Source organism: Desmodus rotundus, chromosome 2, assembly GCF_022682495.2.
Source record: "Desmodus rotundus isolate HL8 chromosome 2, HLdesRot8A.1, whole genome shotgun sequence".
NCBI lineage: Eukaryota > Metazoa > Chordata > Mammalia > Chiroptera > Phyllostomidae > Desmodus > Desmodus rotundus.
Genome location: NC_071388.1, coordinates 24,198,315 through 24,223,713, shown reverse-complemented (window position 1 = coordinate 24,223,713; position 25,399 = coordinate 24,198,315). Strand labels below are relative to the sequence as shown.

The window sequence follows — 25,399 nt, the reverse complement described above, 5'->3', positions numbered from 1 at the left end:
CTTTGAAATGTATATTAAGAAACTGTTCCATATTCTGGTTGTGGTAGCCAGAACACAAACCTATCACCTACTAAAATCCAAAGAACTACAAAACGCCATGAAAAACAGTTTCCTATGCCCATTAAATACGCCTGTCCTCTTGTGCCCATTCCCTGCCCTCCCAGCCACCAGGCCTGGACTCCAGCTCCACAGGCCCCACAAGAACCCAGAGAGGATACACTTTTCTCCTCTGACACCCCACTTCCTCGGCGGTAACTCTTAAAAGCCATGACCTGTCTACAGGCCCACCTCCCCACTACCTCCATGTTCCTGCTGACAACATAAGGCCCTGTCCTCCTTATTCTAGACATTTCCAAGCATGCTTCGCTTACTTGCCAGAGTGCTCAAAGGAATCTGAAAACTCTCCGAGGAGGGTTCCTATTGTCCAACCTTCAACCAATCCACTAAATGCAGGAACAGATAAATATTTCTCTAGACATAGTGTTTTAGGTCATGCAGGCATGAATATGTATATGGTAATTAGTCACGTCTGTATGTTCTATAAATTAAGAATGTGAGTGAAAAGAGGAACTCTAGTGATATTCTATTTGGCAATCAGGAAATGGAAGTACAGAAAGCTACTACCTAGGGAACCTTCAGAGACAAGCACGAGAGGTGATCCTCTCCAAAACGGCAAACTCCTAAAAAGTGCATGCTAATCCCAAATAGAACGGCTCACAGGGCCACTGATTTTCCTGACACAGCTGATCTGCAGTCAAGCCTAAGGGGGAAAAGCCAGTTTAGGGAGAACTTTACGTGAGGCAGGACAGCTGCTATGACGTGAGACTCACAACGATCGACCGAGAAGACGACACTTGAGTACATGACCATATCCAGGGGTGTCCAAACTTCAGGCATCTCTGGGCCACACTGGAAGAACTGTCTTGGGCCAGACATTAAACACCCAAACACTAATAAAAACTGATGAGCAAACAAAAGGTTTTAAGTAAATTTACAATTTTGTGGTAGGCTGCATTCATAGCCATCCTGGGCCACATGTGGCCCATGGGCCAAGGGTTGGACAAACACCTCAGGGAACTGAGTGATGATAAAAGTGTCCTAAGTTCGTTGTCTGGCCTGCCTGGCGTCAAGAACTTGTATTTCTTACAAGACATCAAAGTTTCCCCCACCAACTTCCAAGCAGCAAATCCCTGCTCAGGCCTCAACAACCTCCCCACCCCCGCCCCCAGGAGGGGACTCCAAGAAAGGCAAAAGGAAGAAGTCAAGGGGTCTGAGGCACAGATGGAGGCTTAACAGAAATCACAGACAACCTGAAGACATCTTAAAGCTGTGCCCCGCTACCGAGATCAAAAAACAAGTGCACGATCTCATTCAGCGCCTACCCCATTCTCTATTGCTTTGTCTTCTATGGTTCCCATCACGTGCAATTTTCTTCCTGTCAATGCGCATTCTATTTCTAACTCAGGGTCCCGTTTAACTCTCACCTGCATTCTCTAAGTTCTTTAGAAAACATTTCCTTTTACCTTCCTCCCTTCTGAACACTAATGCTACTTTCTTCAAACTCAAAGGTGTTTGTGTACGTATCTGTCACACATGTTGGTGTTTGCTTTTACGAAAAGAGCAGCGCTGAATCCTCCGCCTAACAATGCCATCATTCCCTGTCAGTACGCTCTCTAATGAAGCCATTTAATGACTACTTAGTATTTCCCTGTAGGCCTATGATATGATGTACTTAACTAAACTCATTCTTAACAACACGGGTGCTTTCCTATTTTAGGCTATAACCAATCGTGCAATGAAGATACTTTCTTAAAATATGTTTATGTGTGTATCTGATGATTTCCTTATGATAAATTATTAGAAATGGAATTGATAAGCCAAAAGTCATGCAGCCCACCACTATACCCCTTTTAGGTCTCTTACTCTTATTGCCAATTTATCCTTCTAAAAAGTTATTCCAATTTACTCTCCTTTTTATTTATGCATCATTCAAAAAATATTTATTTTGTGCTAGGCACTACTGACACAATCATTAACGTAACAGACACAGTTCTTGCCCTCAAGGAGCTTACAATCTAAAGGAAGAGACAGAGAGCCACACCATCACAAGTTCTTCATCACAGGCTGAGGTAAGCTAAGAAGGGAAAGTACAGGTTTTCTCAAAGATCACAGGAATTAATTTCCATAGGAACAGTGGGTCTGAGCTGGCGCTAAGACTTCCTACTGGAAATCAGATGAAACCAGGTCACAGAGAATCCTGGATAAAATATTCTAAAGCAAAGGGAGTTTGGACAGAGCCCCTGAGATGGGACAGGACCTGACTCATTTGAAAAAAATGTAAGCAGCTCCCTGCAGCTGGGGCACTGAGGGAGTGGAAAGATGAAGGGGCAACCAAAGCACAGAAGCCCTCCAGCAGCAGCAGCAGCAGCAGCAGCAGCAGCACCTGACTTCCTGCACTCTCCTCCCAAAGGGGAGGCTGACACTCACTAGCCATGGGCTAGAACAGTCCCGTGCTATTCAAAACCTAAAGAACTAACAACTGAATAATGACATAAATAGTAAACCAGAAAAATGGATGTAAGTAAACTTAACCTGAAAAGGAATGCACTTTCAAACTGTTCCAGAAATTTTAGGCATACAATGTTATGCCATGTACTTTAAATAATATGAGCAGGTAATTTTACTAGTTTAATAGTTGTTGTCTAAAATGTCTGTGCCCATAGATAGCAAAATTTTTCATAGATAATGAAAAATTTCTTGACTTTAATATGCTAAGACTAAGTCAATTACAAAGTGTTTTAAGTCTGTCAGAGAAATATAACCGTATTTCATTTAATGTGAAAGACATAAATGCTATTTTAAGGTCCTACTTTGGAGAAAAAGCTAATCCCCATAATCTTTCAATGACTGTAATTAGGTAAACTTAGAAGACATCATGTGTTCCTTTTAGTGTTTTTATTTATTCATGTCTGTGCAATTATCATAATTTAAAGGACATTTTTGGTAATTAATTAGATTATAAAAAAACTGTACAGAAAGCTTGTACCACAAATACATATCCGTAAGTACAACAAAGGTGCTCAGTAAGAGAGATAAAGAAGCTCAAAAGGGTCACCGCTCAGCAAACTCTCACCATGAAAAAGAGCAGGACAGAATCTGCTATTTGTGAAAAGGAAGAGACTTCACACAGCTTTCCAATATTCCCTATGGCAAAAGGGAGTGCCTATGAAAATTCCGTAGTTCACTCTACATAAGATATCCCTTCTGCCCCTCAGAAGCTTTTAAAAATATGTTTGCTTTGCGATTAAAGGCCATATCCCTCAGATATACTTTGTAAAAATGATCTCAATACAAGATCCAATGGTTTCCATTATTTACTGTCCTTACTGAAATTCACCTGCATGTTCCAGAGCAATTTTCTCAACTCTACTGTTGATTAGTCTATTCTGAAGTAAAATTCTCCAGCAACACACAAAAGACAGAGGATAAAATAGTCCTCATAAATATACTTTGAAATAGGTGTCCTTAAAATATAAATAACTTTTCAGACCATTATTTTTCCTAATGACTAAACTCTCAATAAAAATTTTAAATGGAGGTTTTCAAATCAATGATGTGTGCAGCCCATTCTCACGGCACAGTCATTTAAACTTCTCATCTGCAAAACACAATACAATACATCATCAAAAACGGGAAGGAAAACACACAAAGCCCCGTCTGGTTTACACGAGGAAAACCACAGGCATTACAAAACACAGGGTGCCAAATGCTCGTAGTTACACATTCTGCTGGAGACTCTTCTAGCTCTTCTTGATCATGAAAGTAACACAAGATCAATGTAGCAAATTTAGAAAATACAAGCAAACAAACAAACAAACCCTCTTGTAACTCTACCACTGAAATAGAACTCTAAAATCTGGAGCGTTTTCTTTCATATTTTTCTACTTTCATATTTTTTCTATTATACACAAGTGATAGGTTTAAGAAATACACATGTCTGCACACATTTTGTTAAAAATAAAATTAGCATATTATATTTGCATTTTTATCTTTTGCTTTTATATTTTCTCTTTACCTTATTTTATCTTTATCTTTTACCATATAGCATGTTCAGTATCTCTGCCTCTAAAAATCCTTCTAAAACATAGTAAATGAATGTGTCATAATATATTTAACCATTTTCCTACTTTGGAACATTTATATTGTTTCCAACTTTTTGACACAATAAATAAGACTGTCATAAGATAGTTAGATCTCGCAATGCTGCTGATTAATTTTTTTAAAGTATTTCTAGAAATAGAAACGCTACGTTAAAAGAGGATTTGAGATAACCAAGAACCCTCCCACCCCCAGAAATAAACAGCCTTGTTCTACTGAATTTTAACCTATTCAAAATTCATAAAACTTAAAATTACATGGTATATATTTAAAAACAAATTTTTAAAGTAAAAAAAATTCAATGTCTAAAAAATAAGAAATAATAGGGAATAGAATCACTATCATGTTGTAGCACACACTCATGGAGAATATCAATTTAACTGAAACCACACACTACATACTTTAATCTGTTCCAAAAGAGTCAAGAGAACATGGAACAGCAAGTTAGGACCAAGAAAAGTTGAAAAGTTATCTCAACTAGTTAAGAAAAAGAAAGTATCAGAAAGAATAGAAGGGCGAGCCCAATGAGGAACTTAGGACAAAGACCTTTGCTCCAATAAATCACAAATACTCCGCATCTCTCTCTCAGAAGGCAATTTAAAGCCGAATTCTTCCCCGCACACTTCACTTTAGCCCTTGATATCCACCTTTGAGAACTTTATGACACAAACAAGAATTACATTAGAGTAGTTCCACAGATAATCATTAGCTCTTGAAATGCAAGCAAAAGACTAATTTCTTAAAAGTACAATCCTAATACCTTGAAATAAAATGCTAATGTTTAAGATTTTCCAAATAAAGACAATTTTTCTCTTTTTCAATACTTACTCAGCATGGGAAAGTTTTATTTCTTCCCTTTGTTTTGCAGAGTAATTTAGGTTCCCACCTAAAACACAAGCAAGCATAGAATCTTTTCAATGTAACTATTGTAACTAAAATTCAAACACACACACGAGCGCGCACACGTACACACACACACACACATCTGCATCAGGTCCTTAAAGTACATAAAGGACTGTGGAGGAAGAGAAGGAAATGGTTTATCTCCTGGAAACCGCCCAAGGGAAGAAAATGGTTTTTCTAAAGAATCTTTATGATACAAATAACCTCCTAAATTTTAGCATTTTTTTGTTTGGACATATGTATTACCTTAAGTTTTCTTAATTAGGATATTATATTAATATTCAGTAATACAGAAAATTTAGAGAAATTAAAGGAAATGACCTAAAATTATTTAAACAGCATGTGTATACATTCATCTAAATACATAATAACAATCTTTAAGGGTACACCAGTTAGAAAAATTGATGAGGGTAACATCAAAATCTTACAAAGAACAAAGAAAAAAGCACAAATCCATGTAGTACACATATATTTGCAGAAGAAAAAAATCTGCGATTTCTCATTCTATATCAAACACTTTCAACTCTAAAATGAAAATATCAGCCATAAATATATTTTTTTAAATATAAGACAATAACATAGGCATGGTTTTAGGTTATTAAAAGTGCTTCTTTATGCTAATATACTTCTTAATGCTAATATAAAAACATCTAAAATTTTGTATTATGAAACTTACACTGAACTGGCCAGAAAGAACATGACAATTTTAATAAATGTGAAGGTCCAAAAAACATAATTATACGTTATATAATGACATGTGTCCATCACTATGAAGAGAATGTCATCATTACTTGAGATAAAGCGCCAGCCTCAAAAAGGGCATGCAGACAATCCGGTGACTCCATAAGATCACCCACTGCAACCTGACTTCTACCTACCTCGGGCACGATTCACCACGTAGAGTAAGACCACAGCTAAAAGTGACACTGGAAGTGAAAACACACGAGAGTCTTTAAAAAGCATGTATTTACTTCTTCCCAATGATTTCTATGTAATCATAATTACAAAGTAAAAGAGACAAATCAAATAAATCTTTATTAACTGGCATTTAAAAATAAAAACACTGTTTACATTATTTTCCATAAAGCACTAAAAATGTTACACACCCCTTTCTCCATGGGCTCCCTAAACACAGGGATAGCCAGGCCGGAAACGCAGAACCTGAGACACCGCAGGAGAGGGGTCATCCCTGCCGCAACTTCCTCTCCCTTGGTAAATGCTGGCCCCGCACAGCACTTCCCCACAGCTCCCGCCAGCCCCTACACTGTTTATGTTTTTACAGAGAGCCAAACAGAAGTAATCCTTGGTGGGGGCACAGGGTAGGTCTGAAAACACCATGTTCATTCTACAAATTAACCAAACATCAGAACGTAGTCATCAGACTCCCAGAAGCCCAGAGTCAGTGGAGACCTCAGAAAGTCAGGTGCCTGGCTTTTTACCTTAACAAGTAAGGCGCATTTAAATTTACTTAAAATTAATATGGCAACAAAAACATTTTTAAATGACTTGGTGTTTAGTTTGGGAACCCAATATACTCACACATGAAACTGTGGCTTGACATTGAACCATACGTTGTGACATCAAAAATAAGACAAAAACACTTTCATGACCCAGTTTTTTAAACTCTTAAAGGACCCATTTTTTAAAAGACAAATAATTTTTTAAAAATTGGATGTGGTTATTTCTAAAATTATGAGATAATAAAATGTATTCAGGATATTCGTAAGCAGTTGTCTGCAAACACCATGCTTCATGTATAGTCACTATTCCCTGACAGCATCATCACGGGAGTTTGCCCTTTTAAATACAGGTTATCGATGTATAAAAGGCATCCGTGCTATATGAGAATGTTTTTCAGATGAGCGCAATTTATGTGTATGGTGAAGACTATCAATGGAAAAATGCTGATTTATTTTTACAGTTTTCAATAGTTTCCTAACGCTTCCTATTTTTAACCAACGAATCACTTCAAATAAAAAATTAAATAACAGGACTAATAATAAAACGAATTTAAAATTGCCTAGTGAATTACCCATGAGCATACCTAAGTCACACATACATCCACACATTCACATTAGGGACATACTCAGGACCCTTCAAATGGTTCCAAAAAGGGAAAATGTTTTTTTAAAAAAAACATAAATTTTTAAAACAATATGAAGCATATTCCACTGCTGCCTTTAAGAATAGGAATCTCCTGAAAAATGCCTGTGGCTCTTCAGAGAACTACAAAGTCACCAGCTGGAAAGCTCTGATGCATAGGCTAAGAATTCGGCAAATCTGAGAACTACACCTTAGAGATTTGGTTTAAAAGAAGGGAAAACAGAACAATAACTATAAAACCTAAAAGCATAAATAAGAACATTCTGCTACATATTAAAAGGAACCAAATAAATGCTGCCACATGGTACACTTACAAGAAACATAGGCAATGAAGAAAACTTCTAAAAACAAGTATCCCCGAGTATCCAGTATCATGCCGGCAATGATGGAAACCACCGCCAGCCCAAGATTCTGAATGGACTGCATGCTAGAATCCAGGAAATATAAAAACACATTTCAATTTCAAAAGTTTTCACAAAGAGAAACAATTCACTATGAAATATTAGCATCCATAAACCACATACTATTCATGTTAGAGACATTTTCCACCAGGGATGACCTGATTCGATTTGGTTTTTACCCCATAACCATTTCCTCTATCAGACTTCATGCTCAAAGGTAAGGGAGCTTGCCTTAAGTACACTATGAACTCAAAACCTTCTTCCTGCTGAATGAAAGAAAGGGCTAAGTGAATACCAGCCCCCTTCTGCCTTTTGGGCCAGAGGCCAGGACTCAACTTCTCACTGAGTTGAGATAAACAGGCGGTGGGGTGATAATGTCAGCACTCACCTCTTATGGGTTAGCTTAACTCCAGCTCTCTTGCTGGAAGTCTGGAGCATTCTCATTGCCACAATAATATCATAAATAGATAACCTGACTTTTCTAGTTATTTCCAAATTCAGAGCTGTCCCAGAAGCCTAAAATGACTAGATTCAGGAGACCTGGAGTTTCATATGATAATTAAGTTGACACAGCAGAGAGAGACACTTTATGATCCACAGTGCAAATACTTACAAGCCATATGCAGTTCCCAGCTGATGTTCAGGAACTACGAACGCCACCATTGGCCACAGTGCGCAGGCAAGCAATGAATAGGAGAGTCCCAGGAGACTCTATAGAAAACAGTACAGAAAAGGGTAAATGTCTTATAATGACCAAAAGCTGATTTTCCTTTGATGCAGATTAGCAAGACTGACATAATAGTTATGAATACTAATGCAAATTTTATTGCAATCAGGTCGATACAGAAAGAATCTGGCCCTCTCCAACAGCTTCCCTCTAGTGATGAAATACGCACACACCACAGTAACCACTTTATATTATATGCATCTGTAACTGCCTGGGCACAGGATGCAATCAAGAACTAGGCAAGAAAACAAAGCTGATTTGCAAAAGGTTATTATCAATATTTTAGGCAAGCTGATTTTCCAACATTTATTAGAAATTACAAGCTAAGCAACCAAGGCAATATCACGTCAATAGTCTATTATCTTACCTCTGGGTCATCAACACCCAACAGGAGAGAAGGGCAGAGAGTAACCACTGCTTGTTAAACATCACCTAATACTGTCTCTACTTTCTTCAATTAAAAAAGGAACCTCACGATTTATGCTAAAGTAAGATTTATACCTATCACATGGGCAAGGATTAAAATAATGCCAATGTCCAACAATGGCAAGAATACAAAAAAACAGACACGTTCTTATATTACCGATAAAGCTATAAATGAGTGGAAAGTTACTGAATATCCACTAAGATGTTAAATGTGCGGAGCCTCCACTACAGCATTCCTGCTTCTATGAGCCGTCCTACGGAGCTCTCACCTGGGGCACTAACACAGCACGGGGCGAAAGCAGGCTCACTGCTGTGCGTACCCACAACACAGAGTCTACTCTTGTATTATTTACTAATTATTGTATTATTTTCCATACCAACAACTGTAAACCTACGTTTGCTCCATCCTGTAGACATGTTCACGATATTCTTTTATTACCAGATAAGGAAGGGAGCACTTTAGCCTGTGGTCTTAAAAATGACATTCTGAAGAGCAGTAATGAAAACTTGATGAATTCATTATCACTTCTGACCTACTCAAAGTCAAAGACAAACTGATGTGAAATCATGCATATTGGGTCGATCGGGTTTTTTTGCCACCTATGATGGAATGACTTCTCTCAATGAAATATGGAAAAATAAATGGAACTAATGAGCATTTTGGCTTTTATAAGACTGCTTTACTTCAAATTCTATTTCAGCATTGAGTTTCCTCTATTAAATAAGCTAAATGAAATTAAAAATACCTTCTGCCTTAGTAATCAATACTTGTATATACCTTAAAAACAGCTACTCTGTAGAAATTGAAATGAAGTCATTGTCTGTCTGCCCCCCCCCACAAAGCACTGCTATCAGAGGAGCCGCTCCCTCCTGACATGCACCCCCCAGAGGCTCAGTGACGTTACCATGGCAATCCAAGGGTTCCACAGCGTAAATGCCAGCAGCACGTGGGAAGCAAGAGTGGTCACCACTGCACACAGAACCCAGATGATGTTCTTCCCTGTCTTATCCACCAGGAGCCCAAATACTGGGGACATGGGAGCTGATATGACGTATACAACACTGCCCAGAGAATGTAAAGGATAGTTAATGAAATGTATCACAGCTCCCCTCCCCCCAAATCCAAAAAGTCTGTAAACCCTTCAGGCAAAGTAAACCCTAGCTCATTTAGTTTAACAATCTTCTAAAATGGTCATCAGTAAACAGAAATATAAAGAGATACACAGTAGTCCACGACTTCTTTGGTTTTCCTTTAAGGCAAAGATGGCCACTTGGGCTCAAGTCGCAGTACAATCTTAGCTTCACACCGTGGATGTTACATCACATACGGCTTACAACATTCGGTCAGAATTAAAGACCCACACTAGGCGCACAACAAACACTGAGAGAATTAATGAAATACCTGTTAATAGCACTGGCTGCCTGGGAAGAAAATCCAAATTTCTCCATAAAGAAAACCCTAAAACGCAGAGAGAGAGAGAGACAGAGATAAGCACATTAGAGAGAATTACTCTGTTTTTTAAAAAATAAAGGCAAAATAAAACTGAATATAAATAAATCTAAATTTAGTCAACTTTTCCTCCTTGATACTGTTTTCCCACCTTATTTGATATTATTCACCTTCAAGTAACTGGCTGAAGCTTTTGTGTTCATATGAATATTGCACTAGCTGAATAAAAAATACTGATGCCTATTTTTCCCCTTTTTACATATACAGAAAACAGTACACAAACATTTTCAGAAAACCAAATGCATTACTGCAGGGAATTAAGAGAGCTTCTTTTCCTAAAAGCAGTACTGAACGGGTTCTTTGCTAAATGACTTGTCTGAAGTTATTTAGAATAACAGCCTGAATTTAACGGTTATAATTACAAACACACGTGTGCTCACACACTACTGTGTAAGCAGCTGCCAAAGAAAAGAAAACAAGAAAGCAAGAGAGGGAGAAGATAAATCCAAGAAAAATTTGATTTGAACCCTGAAGTTGAATCTGGAGGAACTGCAGTCCTAGGAAATAAAAATATGCCCAATTACTATGAGCCAATACACTGTCTCCATTCTCCGTAAGAGGCTTCCTAACCAAGAAATAAAGAGGAAAAGCTTTAAAAATACAAATCTAAAAATGAAGCATTAAAATAAACCAATATTTTGAATCCAAAACTATTATTAGGTATTTCTTTAACAAAATTTTAAAAACAGTTAAACCAACACTAACCCTCAAGCTAAGAAAATCAGTTGTGTCCCAGCACATCAAACAATCCCCGTGTATATATAAACCATAACCAGAGAAGCCGGATTTACAACTAAAAAAGTTACATTTACATCACTGAACTCTCATTATAATTTAGCCAACAGAAGTGGAATGCTAGAGAATACTCACTTCCCAAGTCCAATGAAAGGGAACACGGCAACATAATAGCAGACACAGATGAAAAAGACGAGCCACAGAGGTAAGGAGAAATCTTTCACATCAGTTATCTTAATAACTTCCCCTTAGAGAAGGAAGGGAAAGGGCTATCAGTATAATTCTGCACACCTAAGTCACAATTATTTTTCATTTATCATGTAATTAACCTTTGCAATTCAGTTAAAAAATACTTTCCTCAGTAAATCACTGGAACATAGTTTCTGGGATCATTTACAAAGACATTAGAAAAAGCAAAACCTAAGATAAGTACCTAATGATGAGAAACACTCATTATTTTTACAAATATACAAAGTACAATCAAGGATGTAAATTATGCCAAAAACATAAGGAGAAAAATATACCCCAATATTTAGACAAGCGGAAGTAGATTTGGACATAAAAGATCAAGAAACATGTGTTAAACCTCACTGGAATTCACAACACTGCACTAGGAACTTGCAGAATTGTGCATTATTCCCCAGGGTCCCACTTTTCTTGCATTTGGACTTACCCGTTTTTCCTTCTTCTTTATGAAGAATTCTTTCTGCTCTCTGATCGAAGTACGCAAGGGCCAAGGCACAAATTAGTGAAATAATACATGTTATACCCCCTACAATTTAAAAAAAAATTTTTTTTAAAGAGAGCCCAATTGAAGGTTCCTTAAAACACAGCACATTAAATGCAAAAAACTTAACAACCAAAGGGGTATTATTTAGGCACATATAAAAAAAAGCCCACAATTACTAGATGAGCACAGAAGAAAGGGAGGAGCATATGGTAGACATTCAGCAAACAGCAGTCGCTATTACGGTAACACTTCCCAGGAGAAGGTTGGAGATCAGAAGGAAAAGACTAGAACAAACTAGTCTAGTCTTCTAACGCAGAATACAAACTGAAGAGAGCTGATGACCAGCGAGCGAATTAGTCCGACTTTCTTCATTCAGTCTAATTATTCACAGATGCCAGGGGGAAAAATTATGAAAGCAAATCTGATTCTGTGGTCACCTCACCTTCCTTCTGATTCCTTCGCGAAGCCTGCCACCCTCGCTCCTGCCCTCTGGCAGCCCAAGGGCCCTGCCGTGCCACCCCTCAGCTAGCTTGGGACCTCTTTCCTCCGAGTATTTATTCAGCCTTACTCACTAATGCTGATCTCACATCATTACTGTAAATCAGATAAAGAGTGATTGAAGTTTTCACGAGTCAAGAATTTTAAAAAGCAGCTTAGTAAAATAAATGCATCTTTAATTGGCTGACAAAATGTGGTCCGGTTGAGTAACTGCTGAAATGAGAGACAGACGTAAGTTCTACTTCTGCCACTACCAAACTGGATGATCCTACACACAGAACTTAACCTCTCCGGGCTTAAATTTCCCCAACTGTAAAATAGGAGACTTTGATTCACAATGGCACAGGTCTTTTCTGGCTCTAAAATTCTTCAACATTCTCAAACTCTCCATCATGGAGGGAACTAGGAGGAATACTGAAGAGCAGTTGAGCATAAGAAAGAGGTTTTAAGTAAGGAAAAGGATCTGAGCGGGGAGGGGAGCAGGGGTCTCTAGGTACAAGTCATCTGTTTAGAATTACTGCTCCACTGTCCTCTTTTTACCAGGCTGCATCAAGGAATTATAAGGAATAAAAGATGGCACAGAACATCCAGCCCAACTCACAGGTCTCTCTCTCTAGGGCTCTGCAAGCAGCCCTCTGCACCCGACAGGGCTCAGTTAGATAAATTCACTACTCAGACAGATAAAAAGCATGGGTTCTCATACGCCTCTCAACAACCCACCTGGAAGCCAGCACAGGGGAGCCTTAGCTAAGAGAACTCAGGGCCAGAAGTGACCTGTACTAACAGTTTTGGTCTAACACCCACAATTTTACGGAAAAGAAAACTGAGACACAGAGGTTAACTTCCTTGTCCAGGACGACAGAACTGTTAGAGGCGGGACTAGAACCCAGGCTCCTGCCCCTAACCTAGTGTATTTCCCACCATATCATGTCATCTTTACAAAATCTAAGCTCTAGAGGCATACTAACAGAATTTGACCAAATGGAAACAATTCCCCCTTCAGCTAGTGACTAATACTGGATTGGCCAAAAAGTCCATTAGGTTTTTTTCCATAGGATGGCTCTAGTAGTGCTGAGTTGTCTTTAACTTCACTCGAAACAATTTTGTTAGGTTGTATTGTGATAGCTGTCATATCAGCGTGAATTAAAAAAAACTGATCAAAATTGGTAAATTTTTGTGCAGCCATTTTAATATAGACAGAAAAATGTGCAACATTTTTAGCATATTATGCTTTATTATTTCAAGAAAGGTAAAAAACACAACTGTAACACAAAAAAAGATTTGTGCAGTGCGTGGAGAAGATGCTGTAACTGATCAAACACATCAAAAGTGGTTTGCGAAGTTTCTCGGTACTACTGACATTTTGGCCAAGCAATTCATTGCTATGGGACTATCTTAGGCATTGGAAGGTGTTTAGCAGCACCCCTGGCCTCTACCACTAGAAGCCAATAGTGGAAGATCACCAACATACTCAAAGTATCCAGATCAATAAAGTTATTGGTGAAAATGAAAAATGTGCCTTTTATTGTATGCGGAAAAAACATAACAGACTTTTTGGCCAACCAATATTTCACACCTTACATGTATAAATTCCTGATTGTTTTCACAAACAGTGTGAATGCTCACTATTTCTAATTAGGTCAAAGAATTCATGAACTGTGCAGGCAAAACTATAACCAACATGGTCTAACTCTGATTCCAGTGTCCCTTCCTCTCTGCCACAATACTTCCGATGACATGCTTTCGGAAGACAAAACGTGGAACATCAGGATCACTAACCAATCATAAGTGTGACTCCAAGGGTTGTGTGACCAGCAGAACCTAGCGAAGCTTCAACCACAGAGTACAGCCAGCCCATGAGGTTCATGTTTACTGTGCTTCCCTGAAAAAGAATAGACATATAGGACTGAGATTAAACAAAAGATACATTTTTTTTAAACCCTACAAAGGAAAAAATTGACAAAGATAAAGCCACAGATAAGATTACCACACAAAAAAATGCCAATTTATAGAAAATGCTAGTATTAAAAACAGCACATTACATTTGTAACTTACTAGTAGACAAAAAAAAAATGAAACACACGTTACAAAATTCACAGAGTACCTATGGCAAAATGAACCTTGGTTCAGAAACGGTACAGCTTTCCTGGTACTGACATCTAAAAAAAAATGTGTCCACTGACTGTCCATAAGAAGATGATAAAAGTTATAATGTTCTCATTCATTTATTCATTCATGTAGCAATTATTTGAGCTCTGATGACATGCCAGTCACTGTTCTAGGTTTTGGAAATATAGACCAGAGCCAAAAAAACCTTTCAGCTTTCACAGGTCTTATGTTTTAGTGAGGTAGAACAGCCGTCCCCAACCTTTCTGGCACCAGGGACCAGTTCTTCCAAGGGGGATTGGTGGGGAGGATGGACAGAACTGGGGACAGGAAGCAGAGGTAGGGGTGGGGGGTCGGGGGAGGGGAGGAGTGTGACAGAAGTCAGAGCTCAGGCGAGCTTCCCTCACAGCCTGGTTCCTAATAGGCCACAGGATGCTACCAGTCTGTGGCCTGGGGACCGCTGATGTTAGAAGAGGTAAGATATGTAGTATATATATTAAATAGTGCTTAAAAGTACTTGACAAAATAAGGGAAAAAATAAAGCAGGGAAGGAGAATATAAAGAGGTGGAGACCTCACAAAGAATGTGACTTTGGAGTAAAAACTTGAAGGAAGTTAGCTGTGAGGACATCTGGGGAACAGCATTCCAGACATAAGGAACAGCCAGTGCACAGGCCCCAGGAAGGAGGCTGTCTGGCATGCTCAAGGAATGGCAAGGAGGCAGAGCTGGGACAGTGTAAATAAAGAGGAAAGAGGAAGAGATGAGGTCTCCGGAGAGGAAATGAGGGTGGGGAGCAGGAAGCTACAGGTCACAACAGGATTGTGGCTTTCACTCTATGTAAGAAGGAAAGTCATTAGGGTTTTGCTAGATCAGTGGGGCAATCCAAGCATGCTGTAACAGACCCACTCCAGCTACCACATCCAAACAGGTACGATGGGATGAAGGCAGAAGCAAGGACGCCATTAGGGAGCTACGGCAATAATCCAGAACAGAGACGATGGGTCTCAGACTAGGGTGGCTAGGATGGGAGAGTGAGAAGTGGTGGGAATAGGGACATATTTTGATGGCAAAGCTAATATGATTTACTGAAGAAAAATATGTGGGCCCTGGCAGTTGGTTGGAGTATTGTCCCGAACACCAAAAGGTTGTGGGTTTGATTCCCAGGGGAGGCACACACCTAGGCTACAGGTTCGATCACCGATCGATGTTTCTCTCACGTCTATGTTTCTCTCTCTCTCTCTCAAAATTAATAAAATATCCTTGGGTGAGGATTTAAAAAAACAAACAACAACAACAACAAAGATATGTGGAGTGTGGGGAAAAAACAAAGAAAGAGTTCCAGGTGACACCACAGTTTCTGCCCGATCAACTGGCAGAAGAGAGTTACCCGTAACTGAGGGTGAGAAACTACAGCACGAGCTCCTTTGCGGGACAGAAAGTAGAACATCAGAGCTGCGTTTTGGCCGTGGCAGGTTCCATGTGCCTACCAGATGTCCAAAAGGAAATGTCCAGTAGGAAGTTACAGACGCCAGTACGGAAAGGCCTGGACGAGTGATGTACATTCAGGAGCAAGGACATGCTATCTAACCCTTCAAAACTAGATACGCTCACCAAGGAAACGAGCATGAAAAGAAAAACGCAACTGGCTCATGCCCGAGCTCTGGGCACTGCCACACGCACAGACTGAGAAGATGGAGAGGGAACTAACGAAAGAGGTAGAGAAGCAGCAGACAACAAGGCAAAGGAAAACTCTGAGACTGTAGTGCCCTGGAACCCAAGAGAAGACAAGGAAGGGGGAATGTCAACTGCGTTAAACGCTACTGAGGAATCAAACACTGAAGACTGAGAAATGAGGTGGCTGGCTGAGTGAGCTCCGGCTCACTCCACCTTCTGCTCAGGTCTCCTCACCATTCTAAGAGAAGCCCCTGAGATTCCCTTCTAGACTTGGGGCTCCTCAATACATGGCTGAACTGATTATAACAAGTTTGGGAGCACATGGAAAAGAACCTGAAGATCACTAGTACCTATGGTGGCACCAATGAAAATGGGTCTCAGCCAACTGACCTATGCTTTGAGAAGTTACTAGACAATGAGACCCACAAACTGCCAGACATACCTTGACTTGCACAAGATGCATAATGAAGTGCTCCAAATACCCTTGCAGATACAACGTAGAGAATAGAGAAAACCATACTAGCTATGAGAATTATCAATTACAATAGTATTTAGGTGTGTCCCATCAAAACGGTAAGACTTTTAAAAGTAATAGTAGCCTGTACTATCGAAGCCATATTAAAAAGGATCCTCTCATATTCCACAGATGGGGATGTAAATATCTGAGAGAATAATGTGAAAATATGTCTCAACAGTCGTAAGAATCCCATTTTTAGTCACCTAGCCTAAGGTGACTAGATAATCACCATTTCTAGCCACCTGGCCTAAGGAAGCACAGATGCGGGCAGGTTCTACAGTGCCTCACAGTGCCTCACAACAGCACTGTTCACAATAGTGAGAAATTAGAACCTACGTGTATAAAAACATGTTACAGACTCCCTATAATCTTACATTAAAAACTTTTTATTCAGGATTTCTCCTTCCCTAAGATTATGTTACAAGCATTTTCATGCCATTTATTAGTCTGAAACTTTCATTTTTTAATGGCAATTTTTTTAAAAGCACTCTAGTTGTAGGAGTTCATGAGGAAAAACACTAATGGGGTGTAGCACTGCCCAAACCCCGTACACCCCTTACAGGCTGCATTAGTACAGACACACTGTCGTCCCTGGGTGCCCTCTATCACACCAAACCAGGAACACCACGGTCATTGGTGTTAAATGGGAGGAGTACTGACTAGCCGCCTGTGTACGTCCCGAACGGCGTGAGCACCACTGTCAGGGAGCTGAAATCCATGCCGTGTGGCTTGGACAACCACAGGAAATGAGCAGTCTGACCCAGAACTGAAGAGCTGCCTTCCTAAGCAAAGTGCTGGTGCGCAGGAGGGACGTGAACATTAACTACAGAGGGTAAAAGTGCAATCGGTGAAAACCACTTATGCCGTCAGATTTCATCTCTATGTGAGGTCTGAACATCATCAAGTTCATTGAAGTGGAGGAGCTGCCCCATCCCAGAGTTAACTTCTGATCACTGGGAGTATCAAGCAGAGCCAAGGAGATGACCGAATGTGAAGACTTCATAGCAGGGATGTGTAATGGGTAAGAAGTTAGACATTGAAAAAACCTATTAAGATACATTCCAATGCTCAGATTCTTTGAACTAATGAATGCTCAGTTTGCCATTTTAGACTGTGTCCTAAGTGAAATAAGGTTACAAGTGCCTTAATTACAGGAAGGTAAGTGCTATACTATAATCTAGAGAAATGCATTAAAAATCAATACCTAACTTGTCACACACAAACACTTCATCCAATAATTTTTAGGGGATAACTGTAAGCTTCAGTCTTTTGCTTCCTATTTGGCTTCATTAGGTTTGTCATACTTACAATTCTAGCCATGCTAAGCTGGAGTCCAAACACCAGGTTTAGTTCTTTGCCTTTAAACCAACTCACAGCATATGTATTCTGGGCAACGGCTAAGGACTCCCCGCCAATCCTAAAAATGAGGAAAGGAAGAAAAGTGAAGCTTTTAAAGAAAGGCCAGAGTTAGCAATGCAGCAAGCAGGTTTAAAACCCTGACCCCTCCTATCAAAAGGTGGAGTCTGTCTCCTCCCCTGAACCGAGGTGAGCCTGTGACTGCTTCCACCAATACAATATGGTGAATGTGATGCTGGGTGATCCCAAGCCTGGGTCACAAAAGATGACATCTGTTTTTTCACTCAAACAATCCCACTTGGTGCCCTGAGCCACCGTGATGGAAGTCCCACTGCCCTGAGTTCACCATGCAATGACAAAGCCAAGCCACACGCAGAGGCCACACTTGGGCACTTGAGCCGGAAGTACAAGTCCTCAAGTCATCCCAGCCCAGGTACCGTACATGTGAATCAACCAGCTTTCAGACGACTCCAGCCCATGCAACTTTCCAGCTGAGGCTCCAGACAGCGGGTGCACAGACAGCCCGTCCGTGCTGAATGAACCCTTCCCAACTCCTGACAGGCAAAGTCCACTGCGAAGCTCTGGGGAAGCTAGTATGGTGCAACAGTGACCGTGACAGGCAATGAAAGGGCTCTAGGTCACCACACCACCGTCTATGCTATATAAAATGTTCATGTGAAGGGAGAGCCATACTTTGTGAAAACGTAAAACTCACTTTTCAGGCCAATACCTTCCATATTCAACATTCCCTCCTTCCTGGGTTTTAACTTTCCTTCTGTAGGTTCTACATATTGACCACCCCCCACCCCCGGCCTTCAGTTAGAGCTGCTTCTCCGCCATATGCTAACACTGAGCCTTCTTCGCCTACTCCATCCTAGATCAAAAACAGTTGCCCTCTGTTCTATTAATCCAAGTCCGCGAAGCCACTTCTGACCTCAGTTCCATCTGAATCCTTTTCTATAGAGTACGTCACCTGTGTCTACATGTCTCCGGTACCAGTGAAAAGACTGACTAAGTTATACTCAAGTTAAAGACTGAGTAAGTTCTGTCACCTGTGTCCCCTCAGGCCAGGAAGCCCAAGGCTGCACTCAGAATGAGCTTAGTGAACGACACTGAGATCCATGAACAGCAGTCAGTCTACCGGTAGTTTGCTCATTCAAGCCTTTTCAACACGGCTCAAAAGGACCTGCACATTGGGCTACAGCAAAATGTCCATAAATCCCCAACCTGGAAATCGGTGGTCGACACTGTAACACACTATACTACAAATGAGGTTTAAATCATAGTCTTCAGTATAACAGAAAACACCTAGGAAAAGTGTCATTTCTGGAGAACTATTTAATATTCAAACCCCACAGAGAGTTAACTATGGCCACTCATAATTGTTGCTTCCTTTAAGGGAAAATTAAGACAACTAATAAACAGTCTTATGTATATATGGCTGCATTCCAAAGACTTGAAGTAATTCTCCATCAAGAGACATTAATATATTTTCTGTAAGTCCTTCATAAAATGATAGCTGAACACTAAAACATATTAGGACAAATGAAATTATGCATAACTTACCCAAACACAAACCTGCCAAATTCCATCAGCCAAAAAGCATTAAATATTCCACCAAGAGCAAAAATAACCTATAACATAGAATATAACGTAGAATCAATCAATGAAAAGTAAATTCAAGGTATTCAAAAGAAATAAGTAATTTATGATGAATCACAACTTCTACAGTAATTTTAATATTCTTTGTTAGTAAATCTGTGAAATTAAAACATTAATGTTCATTGTCTCAATTCTTAAAATAGATTATGCCTCATACTACTATATGGGCACTTGTGGGCCCCACTTAATTAAATTAGACATTGATTAAACACATCTCTGCTGGAATTCGACAAGAATTCAAGTTACTATCACTTACTCAACAAATGTTTTTGCCTTCCTTACCTGTCCAATGCAAACAAAGCAGCTAAAAATAATGGTGCCCCATCTGTCGGAGAGGGGGAGAAAGAATACAAGTTAAAAATATGTCCGTCAGTCGGTCAGTCAGCATGTCCTTCAGTAACGTTTTCTATGACCCTCTGCGTTCGCTCCAAGGACAGAGGAATGAAGTGGGGTCTGCCTCTGAAGTCAGCAGCTTTCCCAGGGCTGAGTGCTAACCTGGAGAAGTCTTGACTTCTGAGGGATTCCAGAGGCTTTAGTAATGACATATGTTAGTTGAAATCACTGTCATCTCTGATATAAAACTTAAGTAATCTTCAAGTACCCAGGGTTCTCACTTTAAAATGGACATTCTCCATAAAATTCCTATTAAGACTTCAAGATTAATTTAGAAGACATGCCAGATTAAGTAATTTTAAATGGTTATAATTCTTGATAACTGAAAACTTTTTTTTTGCATGCAGGGTTTTCTTTTTTATTGCAGGGTAAGTTACATTCAGTGAAAATCAAAGATCAGTTTTGCTGGACACAGAACATCTGTCACCTCAGAATGCTGCCCTGCGCTCCCTCACAGTCAATCTCTCCCCCCATCCGGAAGTAACCACCATCCTAATTTTCTTCATTATATGTTCATTTTACCCATTCTAGAATTCCATGTAAATGGAATTATAACAGCATATACTTCTACATGTCTGGTTTCTTCCAACTGCAAAATATTTTTCAGACTCTTCCATGTTGTCACCTGTATCAGACCATGTTAATTCAATTACAAATCTGTTTACCTGAACATTCTACACTTTGAATATCTGATCAATGTTTCCCCAAAGTAGTAAAATGCCGGTATTAGAAGATCCCTTAAAGAGGACAGGAGTAAGCCACACCTCTGGAATCCCTCTCGCCACCCTGTGGAAGGGCCACACCACCTTGCACTGGAAAACTCACTATGGCCCCAAGGCAATTCATGGCCCACCCTGGCAGCTTGAGCAACCAGAGTCTGCAACCACACGAAGTGGAATCTGTCCCCCTGAAAGGCCCAGTAAATTCTATCCCTCTGGATCAAGCAAAGTAAATTTAACTCCTCCTTTATACCTAACTCTTCAAAATTTTGAAAAGTTAGCCCCCAAGTCTAAACACTCAGTTTCTTCTATTCTTTTCCTCCAGACATGGTTGGGAGACCCTTCATCAGTCTGTCCTCTGCCTTCTGGAAATGTTCCCAGTCCACATCCCTCTTGAAGTCTCCACTAACAACATGCATGCAATCTAAGGATAAAAAGTAACAAAGCTTATAGGGTTATTCCTTCCTCAGTATCTAACAGAAGTGGTCACAGAAGCCCAATGCCCACAGAAAAGCAGAAAGAGAAATTCTCGCTGGGGAGAAGCAAATACTACATATGTGCTCATTCCTATACACCCACCTCTCAATCCTCAGAACCACCTTGCAAGACAGGAATTATTATCCATCTTCTACCAATGAGGAAACGGAAGCGCAGGAAGCCAGGAACAAACAGCTAAGAGCTAGGAAGCTGAGCACGTGGCACCGACAGGATTCAGCCCTCGGCCTGCCTGATCCCAAGTGAGGACGTAACTGAGTTACCTTGTGAGTCATGAGTCTCAACCTTACCTGAAACACCAACCTAGTTTCAAAAACCAATTCCAGAGATAATCTTAAAAAAATACTAATGTGGATTATCACAGCTATACAGAATTTTATTCAGTTCTTTCTAAAAATACCTTTAGTTCTGTGTTTTTCTAATGATCAGATTTTACCTATAGGTGAGATTTTTTTCAAGCTTACCGTATTCCAAATACTCGGTCTATCAAAAAGCCGCCAAAGAAACACAAAACTACATTGGGCCAGGAATACCAGGCATACAGCAGCATGAATTTTGTGGTATGCACCTGCATATCCTATATGGAAAGAAAATATAGTCAAACCTCAGTTCTTGAATGTCTCCAATCTCAACCAATTCAGTTCTCGACCAACTAGTTCATGGAAAAAAACGTCTTGGTTGTTTAACAAAATTTCCATTCTCAGCCTGACAACCCTTGCATACTGGGACCTGTATGATCAGTCACTTATGATTTGGTTTTCAAACAAAATCACTTCTCGAAGAGCCTTTTGGAACAAATTAAGTTCGAGAACCAAGGTTCCACTGTACAACTATTTTTTCCAAACAGTTAAGCTTAGTAACTAACATATCAAAACATTTTTGTTCTGTGTAAGGCAAGAGTTTCTTAATCAGGTGTAGTCACCTAGCTGCTCTGGGATTCTCATGGTAGCCATAGCCCCTGCCTCAGAAAACGGTCACACCTGGGAACTTCTTGCGTCCTCAAGCCATTTCAGAGGCTCCGTGGAGCCAGAATCACTCAGATCCGCCGCTATGGAGACCACCTCCACTGCACCCACCTACATATATCCTATATTCTCATTCCCCCTACACTACCTGCACTGGGGCGCTCCACCACACAGAAAAAGATTTAGCCTCCACCCCCCCAACTAACGTGCACCTTCTTTCCCTTTCACTCTAGAACGTGAAGGGCCAACCTATGCATGTCTCCCTGTCCAAAGACAAAGAGACCATCTAAATGCAAAAGACATTGTAACTATCAAATTCATTTTTACAAAACCAGACTAAAAATACCGACATGGAAAATCCTCTGCAAACAGTATCCACATTTAAATAACAAAATAACGCCCTGGCTGGTGTGGCTCAGTGGACTGAGCTCGGGCCTGCAAAACAAAAGGCTGCAGGTTTGATTCCCAATCAGAGCACATGTCTGGGTTGCGGGCTGGGTCCCTGGTGAGGGGCTCATGAGAGGCAACCACACATTGATGTTTCTCTCCCTCTCTTTCTCCTTCCCTTCTCCTCTCTCTAAAAAATAAGTAAGTAATATCTTCAAAAAAATAAAAAACAAAATAACAAGAAAATGTACTTAAGGCAAACGTTATCCTATTGAATCATTTGTCAGATGATTACTCAATGGAAGAATGAAAAACAAACAAAAATCTGCTAATACTTTTTGGAATACAGTGGAAACAGCACATATTTATTTAGCTCAGTTGTGAAACAATATCAAGTTAGAAACAAGTGTTACATATGAATTTTGTGGCCACTCCTTGCCACACTCAGATTTGGTGACTACAGATATTAGAATGGATTCACTGGACAATGTTGACTACACACAACCTGAGAGCTGATAAAGCCTCAACAGCTACACCTCCTCGAAAGAGAACGGAAGTGAAAAATCAACTTACCTGTTTAACCTGCGTCTGAAGGGCAGCAGGATTATCATAGCAAAAATAGCTACCTAGAAAAAGGAAGAACAAATATTATCTAAGTAATAATACTATCCATAAGAGTTTCAAGTTGCAATTACTACTCAAATGGTGATTTTAAATGTTGACACTAGGGGTTCAAGGGCTAACACTGTGGAAACTTTTTTGACCATTTCCTTGTCCACTGTTGTTTTCTAAGTTGTAGCCAAATGACCCAGAGAACACATGCCAAATCATTTACAAATTATTAGTGTGCATATACAGCGAATATTGGGAACATGGATCAAGAAGTTAATCAACAACTGTTCTTCCATTTTACTCTCACGATGCTTCACATGTCTGTTATTGCCTCAGCATCTTCCTGAAGCATGTATTTTCCTTATTTAAAGTTACCAAAACACACGCACGCTAAAAATTTCACAAACACCCTCCGCAATTTCCTAGTAATGTTACCTGAGGTCGCCACTTATCTTAAGAGCAGAGGAATGGAGTTTAACTACTCTGATATTGGAAACAAGAGTTCTGCCCTGGCCAGTATGGCTCAGTAGGCTGGGCACTGTCCAGTAAAGTAAAGGTGGCGGTTTCAATTCCCGGTCAAGGCACATACACAGGTTGCAGGTTCAGTTCACAGTCTGGGCACATAGGAGAGGCAATCAATCAATGTTTCTCTCCCCCTTTTCTCCCTCCCTCCCTGTCTGTCTAAAAATCAATAAGCACTCCTCAAGTGAGGATTAAAAAAAAAAGTTCTAATTCTACAAACAGAATGCCCCAAATCAAATAATTTAGTGAACGCAGTGCCAGATATGAAGAAATACAAAATAGAGTTCTAAAGGATTAAGAAAAAATATAAAAATGTCTGTTGGTGGGCAAGAGAGAAGTGGACAGAAGTTTAACATTCACTCACCAAGATTTATTTTAAAAGTACTGTAACTGACAGATTTTTGGTAGGCTTCAAGTTGATAGTGCCTTCTTTTTTTCACTCTTTGTAAAAGTACACATTAGAAGTTACAAATTCAAAAGAAATGTCATTAGAAGGTATGCATCTGGCTTCTGACACCCAGGCAAGTAAACATAATTTATCAAAAATGATCTGTCTGCTCGAACAGTGGCAATTTTAAGTGTTTTGTGGTGTTCTTTTTTGTTCCTAAACCAGCAACCTGTGGTTCCTGCTTTAATTGCTGCTGTAGGGGGCACCACTGTCCTGACATAAGGCTAATGAATGGGCATCACTTTTCCAAAAAGCGGGAGGGGGGACTCAACAGGACTGGCAAAGAAGCTGAAGCCCAAAGTACCCTCAGTGCCACTTACGTATTCCAGCAGTGCCATAAAGTTATCTACCATAATGTTCCTAAACTTGTTGATTACACCGGTTCTGAAGAGCCCCCTGCAAAGCACATTACTACTTTCGTACCAAACTAATACAGACATCAAATGTTGCTGAATAAGTTAGTTGCTGGAACATAGGAAGATGTTCTAAAAATTATCTCAAGAAATGTCTCCAGTCATCAAGATTTCGTAAGTGAAACCAACCTCCGCCAAGCCAACCACAAGTGCAATCCAGTGTGATTCCTTCGATGTGGCAGAGCGGTAGAGTTTGGGAACGCATCTACCCACTGAAGCTATCAGCAAGACACACTCGTACACTTTCCAAAAGAGTGTGTGAAATTAATGAGACAACCAGCAAAACTGATTTTTTTAAAGTCTTTTTCATGAGTCCAGGAGAAGGGAGGGTGGGCGGAGGTAGTTCAAACTTTCTGAATTCCTTCTGAACCAAGGGCCAGGAGAGGAAACTTAACCACCTAAAGATTCCTCCCTGTCTACGGCTGCAGGGAGTTGCCAGCCTCTGAAACTTCTTGGAGGAAAGAAAGGAGTCGGGAGGGACCAAACTCACTCAGCTCTGTCCCCTTCCCCCCACCTTCCGAACGCCACTGGCTTGAATGGGGCCGCGGGCGGGGGTGGGGGGGGGGGAAGGGAAGCCTGGTGGCACCGGCGTGAGCCGATCTCCAGGCTTGGAGACGGGCAGTCACGGACTCCTAGACGATCCGCCCCACCCGACCCGGCCAGGCGGCTCACCGAAGCCGAGGAAGCACATCAGCAACAGCACCAAAAGCCGGTGCGCCAGGCGACGGGGGTCGCAGAGGGCCGGGAGCGTCCCCGGGGCTTCGGGGACCGCGGGGGCATCTCTACCGGCGTCGTCCGGGCCGTTTGTGAGAAGCCCCCGCGCTTCCTCCTCCTCATCCTCCATGGGGCTGGCGGGAGATGGAGAAGCGAGAGGGGCGGCAACACCAGTACCAGGAAGGATCCTGTAACCCGCAGCCCAGTCAAGGCTGCGGCCACGTG

The 25,399-nt window shown here is 40.5% G+C and overlaps 1 protein-coding gene across 2 annotated transcripts; it reads right to left on the bottom strand.

Annotated features, from left to right (window-relative positions):
• Positions 1–1,931: 1,931 nt before the first annotated feature.
• On the bottom strand, positions 1,932–25,399 carry MFSD1 (major facilitator superfamily domain containing 1). Of its 2 annotated transcripts, XM_024563101.4 has the most exons (16): positions 25,133–25,399; positions 23,039–23,091; positions 21,578–21,690; positions 19,789–19,831; positions 19,411–19,478; positions 17,797–17,905; positions 13,971–14,073; positions 11,637–11,735; positions 11,099–11,210; positions 10,121–10,177; positions 9,624–9,780; positions 8,179–8,276; positions 7,479–7,591; positions 5,940–5,987; positions 4,987–5,044; positions 1,932–3,658 (listed from the first exon to the last, which is right to left on the bottom strand). In XM_024563101.4, the coding sequence occupies exons 1-16, from the start codon at positions 25,302–25,304 to the stop codon at positions 3,655–3,657; spliced, it is 1,407 nt and encodes a 468-aa protein (XP_024418869.2). In that variant the 5' UTR covers positions 25,305–25,399; the 3' UTR covers positions 1,932–3,654. The 2 variants fall into 2 exon arrangements, with proteins under 2 accessions (XP_024418869.2, XP_024418862.2); XM_024563094.3 differs by lacking the exon at positions 1,932–3,658 and having other exon boundaries at positions 4,983–5,044.

Bases quoted from the DNA above. Each gene is read 5' to 3' on its own strand.
- MFSD1 (XM_024563101.4), bottom strand. From the start codon at position 25,304: ATGGAGGATGAGGAGGAGGAAGCGCGGGGGCTTCTCACAAACGGCCCG. The intron at 17,906-19,410 runs GTAAGTTATGCA...CCTCATTTTTAG, and splicing joins TTTGGCAGGTTTGTGTTTGG to GATTGGCGGGGAGTCCTTAG. The intron at 11,736-13,970 runs GTTAGTGATCCT...TTTAAATTGTAG, and splicing joins TGGAGTCACACTTATGATTG to GGGGTATAACATGTATTATT.